Consider the following 12,613-nt stretch of genomic DNA (forward strand, 5'->3'; position numbering starts at 1 on the left):
TTATTCCTTGAATTGATGAAAAGTATGGCTTTGTGATATTTGAGGTTGTGAAACAAAATTAAATAAAATCTTTTATATATGTTTTTATAGTAGAGCTTTTGTTTAATTTAACCAGGTGCTGTTTTCAAACAATGTGCTGTAGTTTTATGTCCAACACAGTATCTGAAGCATACAGGGGACAGATCCTGAGCTAAACATTTTTTTTTTCTTGTTCTGAACCACATTCATTCTGAATGTGGTCGATTTTTTTAAACTTTCATCTGAAGGCAATTTTGAATTTTTCAAATGCAATAGAAATACCCTTAGAAAACACAATAAAAAAATTGAAGCTCTCCCAAATTATTCTGCAAATATTTTTCAGAACAAATGAAAACAAAATCAGAAACAATCCCCCAAAATATACAGTATATAATTAGAACTGCAGGATGCAATTGCACAGTCTAAAGAAACGGAGAAAATACTGCTATGCCTTGACAAGTTTTGGCACTGACATACGTTTCAGATCTCTCAGCTAAATATCAAAACTTTGAAAAGGGTGACATTTCTTAAGAAGTCAATCAAATATCCTGCACTAAACAGGCTGGCTACACATATTTGGGGAAAACAAAATAAAACAAATCAAAATAAATAAGAAGGTTCCAGGTGTTGGTTCAAGAGTAATTTTTGTTAATAAACATGAGTTTGCAATAGAAGCTTCTACAAGGACTTGCACAAAACCATGGCTGATGGATATATTTGTAGGCCATTCAGTTAGCTCCACTCAAACACATTTTGAACAGATTATGTACTGCAGTACTTCGTAGACCATACATTAAACAAGAGACTTTGCTCTGAGCCACTGCTTCCCAAAATCCATGGGGAAAAGGAAGCAGAAAAAAACAAAACTCATAGAGTTCGACAGCTACCGAGGCAACACTTGCCATTTACAATATAAGCCCAAATATTTTTGCAACACAACTATATATTAATTTAATAAAATACACAATATAGCTCTTATACACTCAACAATTTGGCTCATATGCACTGAATCTGCAATAAATCAATAAAAATATGTCATTTGATGTAAACACACTGAATCTTCTTACATTTGCACATTTATATGATCGTGTGATTTGTGTGGATGTCTAAGACATTTTCACTTTCCTGAGCTATTTTAGTGTCCACAAATTAATTAAAAAGTGTTAAGAACATTAATTTATTTTGTGTATTAGCCTGAAAGGTAACTTTTTAAAAGATATTTTTCTCCTCTTTTTTCTTTTTAACTTACTACTAACTATTTATAGTTTTGTTGGACACTAAAATGCTAAATAGATACTATTTTTTTTCTTCTTCTTCAAGTGAATTAGCTGATGTGTGTGCAGGACAAGATGGACTATATCATTTTACATTTAATCTTAATATGATATGAAGTGTTTTACTGATGATCAGGATATGTCTGGTTGAAAAATGATCTGGAATGGTGTTGTTTTTGTTTTCTTGTTCTTTTTTTTTTTTTTTTTTTCTTTCCTCTCTTATTTGTGGCAGATAACTTTGTACATAAATGTTTACCACAAATGAATGTTAATGTTTGGTGTCACTTGGACTACTACAAGAACTCTTTTAAGACTTTCTGTAGAAGCCTGTGGTGACTGCTGGCAATCCACCACAGAATAGAAATATTCAACCCTGTTTTTCTTGGGGTTTATACGTAAACAGTAAAGTCAGCATCAGCTATTGAGGACAGTCTTAAAGTATCAGACGTATTTCCATTCCACCTTTCTCACACCTTCCTATCAGATTGTCAAAATGGCACCGTCTTTCCTTTATTCATATAGTTCTTTGTGTACTTGACTCTGTCCTAATGAAAGTTTGGTCAAAATGAAACCAGTGTTATCTGTCAAAAAGAAAGAGCAGTGAAAAGAACATACTTGTGGGCACTTCAGATGTTCACTAAAAGCCTTAAAGCAGCATTGGTCTTCCTTCATTCCTGTAAATCTGTTACAACCAGGGGATTTTATTTTTTTTTTAATTAGTTTTAATCAGCAGAAGAGGAATGTAACTGCCAGCCTGTCCTTATTTTCCCCCTCACTTTCTGATGGCCACAGGGTCATTTCCCCGACAGTCCTGCAAGAGCTTGTCTATTTCTCTCACAACTTCCTCGGCATCCACCGACTCCCTGCCTAGATCCCGGGCTGAACGGTCTAACTGTTCCAGAACAGAGTCCATCTCACTCGAGTCTCGGCTCACTCGGGAATGCACATCTGCAAAGGCCCTAGCCATCTGATCTGATGTAATGAAGGGAGCGTCTTTTGACTGTTTACTAGGCGATAGATACTGACTGTCAGTTGACAAGTACTGGCTGTTTGGTTCAGCCAAGGCTCCTGATTTCACTTCACAACCATCCAGAGGTCCTTTTGTTGAGGTGCAAGGCTCAATGCATGTCTTGGTTGGGCTGCTCGATGCTGAGGGAACCTCCTGAAGCAGAGGACTCAGGGCACGTTTGGCTTTTAAATAAGGTTTAACATTGGCAATGAGAATAGTGTGCTCTCTCTTGTCTTTCCCAAATGTACAAAAAGTCTTTTTCCCAGTGGGGTTCACAGTTTCGTAAGTCTCAGTCTCAACATTAGCTTCAACTGTGGGTACAAAGAGATTTGTGCGATAATCTGCATTCTCAGCCTGGCTGGCTGCAGGGAACTGTGGCATCCAACATCTGTCAGAATGACCAAGCACTCTGCATTCATCTGTGCAGTTAACACATTCTTCTTGTTCTGTAAAACAAAGGAGAAAGAGAAAAACTCTAGTTATAAGTGGATTTCTTTAATGAAGTATCTATGATCAACTTGTGATGGACTTACTTGACATCTGGTGTCTTAACTACGGAGAAAAAGAAAAGCTATAATTAAAATATTTCAGAAGGATGGCATAGATCTACTAGTTGAGACATTAGATTTATTTAATGCTATTCTCTATGTATTAAAGCATTCACACAGCCCAGTGGAAGTAAAAAGGGGTCATTAGAGAATCATTCTCAGAGGATCTGAGCTTCAGCTGTAAACTAATCTGCTGTAGAAATCTGTTAGGCTTTGTTCTGTAAAACTCATCCTAGAAAATAGTGAGCAGTACTTAAAGAACTCAAAAGGCATTATCAGGATTAATTTTTCAAATCAAATAACTGAGCAGTGACTGCCTTTCTGGAAATACAAACACTTCACAAGAATCAGCAAGCTGGCTTTTCATTCTTGTCACCTCCATTTCTTTAGTAATTGTTATGTTGTATGACAGTCACGAAATAAAAAGGTTTTCTTAAAAAGCCTACTTTTCCTGCTGAGAACAGAGAACTAGAATTTTCCATCAGAATGAATTAAATATAAGCTTGTCAAAAAGCGCATATTGCAATTTTATTAGACATGAGTATGGATCATGTAATCAGCTTTACCATTTTTGTTTTGGTGCAATAACTGAAAATGGATTTGCTCAATACGTACGATTTGGAAGAATGACAAATCATGACATACTATTTGAAATGATAATGATTGTAGGATTTCTATATTCTTATTTCTTTCAAAGAATGCAGTTAAATATATATATATATATATATATATATAAATTCACTACATTTCTAGAACATAAATTTTAGTACTTCCCATCCTACAAAGCTTTAAAAACCTTAGTTTGACTGCATTTTTGAAGTAACAGAATATGTTTGGACCACTACTCACCATTTTGAAATTGTATACATGACCTTAACTCAATTTCAGGAAGCAGGAAAATTCCAGAAATGTGCTTTAAACAAGGATTTTGTGAAGGTTGGTTGTTTTTGTCTTGTTTACTTTTTTTTCTCAGGAATGACAGCTATGATGCAAATTACCTTCACTTCTTTCTTGATTTTTTCTCCAAAATCAATCTCCAATACTCTCCAATCAATCATGACCCCATAAATCCTTTTAGTATCTCTGGGTTTTGATCAGCCACACATTGCTATTAAGTATTTTGATCAACAGAGTGGACATATTGGTTTCAAATTTGATTTGAGGAATTCAGTACATACAAAATGCCTTAAATTCCAGTTGGATTTTAAATTAAAAAATAAAATAAAATAAAATAAAATAAAATTAAAATAAAATAAAATATTAAAAAAAAAAAAAAAAAACTGTAAATATGTATGCGTATGTGTATATGTTAGAATTATTTTTACACATTTCCAAAGACATCCACAACAGGTCTTTACAAAAGCTGAACAAACTTCTTGACCTGATGATAGGACAAATTCTAATGGGTCATAATCTTTCCATATTAGAAAATAACCCCCCTGTAATCTCATGATGTCTATGAATAACCACTAGATTCACGGACAGCTGCACTGCATAAACCTGACATAGAAGAATCATTACTTTTGTGAGTATCCAATAATGTAAATAAATTTGTTCACATTTATAAAAAGACGTGAATACAATATGGTTTAAACTTACTCAAAATTGTCTTACATCACAATGATCAGTTGAATTGGAGTGAGATAATTCATAGAATCATAGAATCATAGATTGGTTTGGGTCTTAAGGGAAAAATCTTAAAGGAAAGTACCTTTAAGATCACCTAATTTCAAATGCCCTGCTATAGGCAAGGACACCACCCTCTAGAACAGGTTGCTCAAAGCCCCATCCAGCCTGGCCTTGAATGCTTACAAGTGGGGGACATCCACTGCCAATCTGGGCAACCTGTTCCAGTGTCTCACCACCTTCACAGTAAATAATTTCTTCCTAATATCTAGTCTAATAAATAAAATAAATACAACAACAATAATGATAATAATAATAATAAATTTTAAAAAAGAAGAATCAATTCAATTTGGTTTTTACTTTTGTTTCATTGTGTTTTGTTTTGTTTTGCTTTGGTTTATTTTATGGGCTTGTCTGGTTTTAAATCTAACCTATTTAGTTACTTATGATAAGAAAATGATACGTTACTCAAAATTTACTTAGATCTGTGAATTTTTAATACAGTTTTTAAAAAAAAATTCTAATTCTGTATAAATACTTCCTTCCTTCCTTCCTTAAATCTAAGAATGGTAAGACTTTCAGAAAAGAAATAACAAAAGCAAGAGAGAATGAAGTACAGTTAGAGAAGGATACAGAGTGATTTTTGAGGAAAAGAATATAACATGCATGCTTTAAAGATAAAATTTGTAGAGGATCTCCAAGGATAAGCAAACTTCATGCTGATTTTAGCGTACAATACAAGCTGCAGTAGTCATAATGAAAAGCAAGATGAAAATACATTCCCAGCCCTAACACTGTAATACACTGACAGAACTAGGAAAAGTTCTGATTTTGCTTCACTCGAATAAGATGAAATTGGCACTCATGCCTGCAGGCACAACAAATACAGGACAATTGCTTAATGAAAAATGTAGTTATAAATTTCATACATATAAAGGACAACTTAGACACCTCATTCCAACCATTAGTTCACCTCCACTAAGATTTTGGATCTTGTTTTCTAGAGCTTCCACAGCTTCAAACAGCTGCTGCATTTCAAACAAATCAAATCACAATATTTTAAATGGGATATATAGAGCAAAAATACTAGAAAAGAAGGTTTCAAATTATCAAGTTTTAACAGGGAATGGGCAATAGATAATAAAAGATAAAGATTGATTAGGTTTTATTATGCATAGAAATCCAACAGAAATTAAAAAAAAAAAAAAAAAAAAAAAAAAAGTGCTCCAAGGCCAATGCAAACCAAGACCTTTCTATAATAATTCTGAAATTTTAGATTTTGCAGATATTTTCTCTAAATTGTTTCTGCTATTTTTTCTCTTTGTCTGAATACTAGAGAATGGATTTGTGGTAAATATAGCCTCTGGCATTAAAAGTGGGTCTAGATAGTAGTGAGAAGTAATAACTGCTTCATTTAAGATTTTGTCTAACCTATATCTAAAATTACTTTACTCTTATATGGAATGCACGACAACGCTGAGTAAAATTTTTGGTTCTTTTAAAGGATTCTCTAGGAAATTAATTTATTTTTGCTAACTAACTGTATTATTTTGCAAATTTATCTGCATTTTGCATCATTTTTTAATGTATGTAATTTCAATTCCTTTAAATAAAATAATAAAAAAAGATGATGCATTTGTTAGCAGCTGTTAAATGCTCTATCCTGCATAATCAATGAACAAAGATTTCTCCCTATCACTGCTCTCTTTTAAATTATTTCATGAAAGCAGAAATAATCTTTTTCCTTTATATCTATCTCGCAGAAAACAAATAAATACATAAATAGAATGTAGTACTGGCTGTAAAACATAATAATCATATTTAATGCATTGAGAGTTCACAGTTTTTAGAGCCCTTTAGCCACTTAAAATTATCTTTCATAATTTTCCATTTTTTACATTCAACATATATAGAAAGGCTGCTTCAAAAGTAGTATCTCCTATTTTATTACCTTGGCCCATGACATCAGAGGCTAATGTCAGTTGATGGTATAGCAATAGAGGTTGAATCTCCCTGCCACTATTTCATTGCATTTTGTTGCTGTGTGACAGATGGCAGCAGAGAGGCACTCTGACAAAATGATGTCTGACATGAATGTGCATATGAAACAAAGGGATGTTATTGAACTACATGCAGAAAAAGTTACTCCAATTGATATCATCAATGTTTGCTGAATGGTTACAGAGATCAAGGAGCGAGTATAAGCACAGTGAGATGGTAGGTGGTACATTCCAGCAGAGGTGACAGTGACACGGAAGACAAACCAGATTCCGGATGGTCGTACATATTTTTATGATCATGGCATTCAGTCTCTTGTTCATCACTGGTGAAAATGCATAGCTAATGGTAGTGTCTGCATTGAAAAATAGTGTTTTGCAGCTTCAGGTTTGCTCTTTCAAACAGTGTTATTGTATTCTTCATATCTGTTGTAGTTTCCATGGAAATAAATAGGAGGCATTACTTTCAAAGCAACCTATATACATATAAAATGCAGAGCTGAACAACTTATGTAATAAGAGATTCATTTTTCCAGTCTCATTTTAAAACCTGGCTGTACTGTGCTAATAAAATTATTCCCCAAACTGAGACTGAAATGAGCAAACCTGAGATGAAAGATGGAGATCAGAGAAGCTCTCAGCCACTGGAAATGCATTAACTACACTAGGTACTTAGTAGTGTGCCAAAAACTATGCTTTGAGGTTTTCAAAACTGATTTGTTTAATTCTGTCACTGAGTTACATTCTATGATTTGAATTTATTACTTCATGTGTGCACACATACACTGAATATGAGGATAACTTACAGTATTTGCAGTATTCATTGGCATCAGTAAAAATACAAATTTTACTGGCAATCTCTTTAAGTAGCAGAGATATATAACATATAGCATATATATCATGTATATTGCATGTCACATCTTCTTTTCCCTTCTCACTTCCTGCATTTGCTACAGCAGGATTACATTCATACTCATAGTATTGACTAACTTTCCATTTCCGATCCTCGGGCACCTTAGCAGTGAGAGAATTAAATATGAAGCCAAAAAAAGAAGGCAGTTTTGTGAAGAAAAATATCCTGATTGACCTTGAAGTAAAAACCACCTATTCATGGCAGGTTCACGAACTTCTGTATTCTAGTTTTGAAAATCTGCACCTTTCACTTCACTTTTTTTGCATCACGCTGTGGGAAATGGATTTCAAATATTGATTATCATACATTATAAGCCACTCATCTCACTATTAGCTTGTAATTTTGCCTGCTACATATAACAGACAGTGAGAAAAATAGAGCAGGCCCACTTAGTACTAGCAGTAGAAACTACAAATATGAAATGAACTATCACCACCAAAGGCCAAATTAGCGTTTGTGAGAAAACTGAATAAATTTAAAGGTACCTATATAAATATATAAATATATATACATAAAATAGGTAAAACATTGCACTGTCCATCAAGATGCGCTGGTAGAGCAACATGCAACATTGGTCTTTATTTCTATGATTGTCTTCCTTGAGTTGAAAATAAACCTTTAACAGTGCAAGAGTGTACAATAAACAGAAGCAGCCTAGAGGTTTTCCAAACTCTCTGGAGCTCTAAGGGTAAACAGTCAGAAGTGCTTCATGCACTTCAGGGAGAACACACACAAAAATAGAGCTGCTAAATTATCTGCCATCAAAAGAAAGAAGAAAGAAGCTGTCTGGAAACAAAAGTCACCTAGATAGGAAACTTACTGTACTGAAATTTAAGATGGTTTAGGAAAAAAAATATGTTGGAAAAATATAAACTGCAATGCAAGGTATGTACTTTAGTGTAACCTATGACACATGTTACGTATTTTATTCTGCCTTACTAGAGAAGTTAGTAATTAATGTCTGCATTCTGTATCGTTTGTTGCAAAAGATGATCTTGTTTAATTTTCTATTCTTTCCTCATAAATACTATGAATACCTTTAAATACAGGTACTGATTTCACTGTAAACATATTTTACTAATTAACTGATTAATGCTTTGGATATTTGGCTCCCTTCAATGGCTAAAACTGAGATATTGCAATTGAATTTATTAATCACATAAAATTAGCATAATGATAACAGAGAAATTTGTAATTTTTTATCTTAAGAAAAGCAAAAAACACAACAGTGACTTACTGTAGCCAAACTGACTTCATAAATTAATAGTTTTCCAATTAAGTTGGGCCCTAATTATTTTAATTGCACACACATACATGAAGCTGCAAAGCAAACAAAAAGTAAGCAATCCCTGTACATAAAACCTCAGCATATAAAAACTTCCAAGAAATATACCCCGTAAGATGAAGAAAACTGTAGTCTGTATAAAAATACACCATGTAATGCAATGAGGAATGTGAAAGTTTGAGCATAACGAAAATCAGATTTAAAATATATGTTTGTATGTATGTGTATATTACCTTCACACAAGCCTGGACATACACAAGCATATATATATAAAATCATTTTCCTCCCTAAACCTGTAAATGCTTTTATCAAATTGTGTTTGAAGTGAAGCAAAGCAGACACAATTTTGGTCATAATTTATAAGATTTGCCTTGGTAAATTGTCATTCATGTCCATTCTTTTCCAAGAGTTTCTCACAAAATATAAAACAAAAGTGTTCCTCTTTACAAACATATGCCCATTAGTGAAGATTAATTTAGTATTTGTATAAATAAATACATAATTAATAGTGAATATTTTGTTATGTTTGATTGACCTAGGCAATGCAAATTACTCCTCCAGACGTCCTGCTCATTTACTCCTTACCTCTCTTACAACAGGTGACACTTAGTTTTTACTATCACATTAATAACTCCTTCTAATAGATGTGATTTTTTTCCGCTTCTTTTCTGTAAATACGGAAGCTAAAAAATAATCAATAATTTTCAGGGATGGTTCACTGGAATGCCTCAATGATAACAGCTCCAAATGAAAAATACACTGGAGGACTGATCAACAAAAGTGTATATTCTTTCTGAATCTTGTAGTTGGACACTGCTATCCACCTTCACTGTTGAAATACTCTATTATTCATTGCATTACACAGGGGGCAGTGATTCACGTATTTACTGACCCTTGCTTTGCTTTACAAAGAAAGAGACTAATATTTGAATGCATATATACAGTTCACACTGACTTTCTATCATTTTACCCTTGATTCTGTGAATTTGTGTTCATTGTTAAAAGTATTTCCACTAAGAATTGACTCAGTAATGAAACAAGGTACATGTTCTGTAGCGCATATTTCTCTGATCTGACCACAAACATGTTATGAAGGGCTTGGAAAAAAACAGTATTTCCTACAGGTTAGTAGAATGAAGTGTTTTGTGTATTTTAATAACTTAAAATAGACATGACCTGTATCTTCTGTACATATGTATAAACAGATGAACAATAAACAGCTCATGTCCAAAGGAGAATATAAATAACTATCCCTTTCAAAACTTCAATTCCTGTAATACACCTGAAAAGCTTTGGATTTGAGACAGACAATTGCCTTTACTGAATAACTGTAAGGATGGTATGTAGATATTTAGTAGAAGAGGAAAATAATGGGCTTCTTTGAGACGTCCTAAGGACTGTGGCTATATGATACTTCTGACAAGAACAATCAGCTAAAGTACTTCTTATGTGGTTGTATTCCTGTTTAATTACAATTGATTTTGACATAAATGAGCAGAGGTAAACAAATACTTCTATGCACATGTTTGCTGTTATTAAACAGAGCTGTCTCCATTCTGAGTATTTATATTGGCTTGTCTGTTTAAAGGCTCCTTTCTGTTAGGCAAAGCAATTATGTAGTTCAGATTAGCAGTATGACTGGCAGTAAAATAAGAACAGAACGCCACTTTTTTAAACCTCTTAGATTTTGTGGTCTTTTTCTGATATTAAAACAAAGCATTTGAGGCCTATAATCCTTACAAAGTTTTCCCTTTTTTTATTTTTGTTTTTGTTTTTGTTTTGTTTTTGTTTTTGTTTTTGTTTTCTTGGTTGCTTACTTGTCTTTTGGACAGAGGATAAATAGAATATATTTCTAATGTTGACATGGCATAAGGCATTTTAATGTAAAAAGAAGCTGGTGAGCTTATGGATTTAATTCTAGTTCAGCTGTCCAAGACCATAAATATTGGAGAAATATTGCAGTAATACAGTAAGCAATACAGAACATTTAATTATCATTATTATTTTTTTTTACATAAACATGCTTTGAATTCATATTTACAAACTTAATTTAATTGCAATCATATATTTCTAGTTAAAGACAGCATAACAGCAAGAAAACATTTTCATTACCTGAAAATTTTCCATCCTCACAACGGGCTGGTCCACAGATCCCAACAATGGGTCTTTGGCCTCTGCCTTGCTGTTCTGGAGGCAAATCAGACCTGTGAGTCACAGACAGGAATAGGCTCTGCTTCCAAAATTCCCAACATCGTCAGAACTTCCAAGGCACAAAAACCAGTTTCTATCATGTTCTGGGCATAGCCCATGCCCTTTGACATTTATCCATACGCTTCTCAAATGTATGTTCTCAATGTATAAACACAGCCCTTTCATAGCAGACAGTGGACTGAGAACATACTCCAGCCCCACACACTGAAAAGGCAAAGGACATCCCAACAACCCTCCACAACCTTAATGGGAGCTGAGCTGCCTTAGAAACTGTTGTTTATGTTCTATTGCAGCAACTTGACAAAATCACTCAGAAGAAAGGGGATGGGATGCTTGTGGAGGCTTCATTATCTGCTTTCCTATCTGGCTGGGGCAGTTGCGAGGAAGAGTGCCTCTCCGAGTAGTAATTTCTTCCTACTGAAGAAGAAAGAGGAGAGGCTAAGAATGGACACCCAGTTTTGGTTTCTAAAGTTCACCTGTAAGTCAGACTGTTACCTTCCATAATTTGCAGGAAAAGTACCACATGGCAGTCATGAAAAGATATTTTGGCTTCTTCCCCATCCTGCTGTAAAAACCCTTCCTAGTCCAGTGCTGCAGGCAGGAATGTACATGGACTCTCTATGCCAACTCTGCACTTAGCAGTCTACCGGGCAACTTTAGTGACTTGACAAGTTCATGGTTTTAAACAGTAAATCTTACAGAGCCCAAAAGCCGCTTCCTGGAAAAGAAAGGTGACGAAACTGCAGTGATTAGCAGAAGGAAGTAGGCTTGAGGATCTGTTAGAAGAAATATCTTTATATAACATATTTTCTTTCTCTTGATCAAGGCAGTTCCACAGCTTTTACTGTGAGATTATTTCTGTACTAGCACTCCAATATCAATAATTTCCATATCTAATTTGTAACATTTAGTAAAAGCTAACACTGTGTATTGTGTTGTGATGTTTAAGTATCCAGTAATTAAGCAGCCCCATATTGCTGCATCCTATACAAATAATGATAGATTGTACATCCAGAGACAAGGTAACAAGTAATTATAACAAACAAAAGCAATGTATGGGAAAGAAAGAAAAAACTTAATGAAAATGTAACCATGCTGTTGACATTTCCTGAAAATTTTGATGTAAAAACTTCATAAGATATCCTCTTTTGTCACACTGTCAAGCCACCAATGATTAGCTATATATTATACTGGTGAGTCTTCCTCACCAGTTGCCGATTATCCCAGCATACAAATCTTTAATTACAAAGCACTAAGCTTTTTGCTTTGTAAGCTTGTTTCAAATTTGGATGTGACAACTTGTTTACAGACATTGACTGATGAGGGTGCAACTGAGGAGAAAAACAGGTTTCCAGACAAATCTGTTTCTGTATGTTTTGGTGGCTCTACATTCTGAATATAGGTAAATTCTCTTGAATTGAAGAACTTAAGGTTCTGTATAGGAGCTCAATTTTATCCAATAATGGATCAACACATGAAAGCTTTTCAAATGCAGTTCTCCTTTGCAGAATCTCTCTCTCACACACACAGAAAAGATATTTCTAAAGGCTATACTCATGCTGAATCACTCAAATTCTGGCTACTTTGGTGAAAAAAGGAATATAGCTTCCCCCATGTACCTACCAGCATGCCTGGATTTACAGTTAAAATCTCTTACCAAGCATAATGAGACAATGTCTGTTTTATACTGATAGATGGAAAAGCCCACTGGGTAACATTCTTTGCTTCAAAA

The 12,613-nt window shown here is 34.0% G+C and overlaps 1 protein-coding gene across 4 annotated transcripts in view; it reads right to left on the bottom strand.

Moving 5' to 3' along the window:
- Positions 1–319: 319 nt before the first annotated feature.
- Positions 320–12,613, bottom strand: part of PCDH17 (protocadherin 17) — an 86,084-nt gene continuing 73,790 nt past the window's right edge. For all 4 annotated transcript variants that reach the window (XM_048932710.1, XM_048932709.1, XM_048932707.1 and 1 more), the window contains 2 exons: positions 10,783–10,857; positions 320–2,747 (listed from right to left, as the gene is read on the bottom strand). In XM_048932710.1, coding sequence (XP_048788667.1) covers positions 2,065–2,747; positions 10,783–10,857 — 758 coding nt within the window. In that variant the 3' untranslated portion in view covers positions 320–2,064. The remainder of the gene's footprint in view (positions 2,748–10,782; positions 10,858–12,613) is intronic.

Source organism: Lagopus muta, chromosome 1 (genome assembly GCF_023343835.1).
Source record: "Lagopus muta isolate bLagMut1 chromosome 1, bLagMut1 primary, whole genome shotgun sequence".
Taxonomy (NCBI): Eukaryota; Metazoa; Chordata; class Aves; order Galliformes; family Phasianidae; genus Lagopus; species Lagopus muta.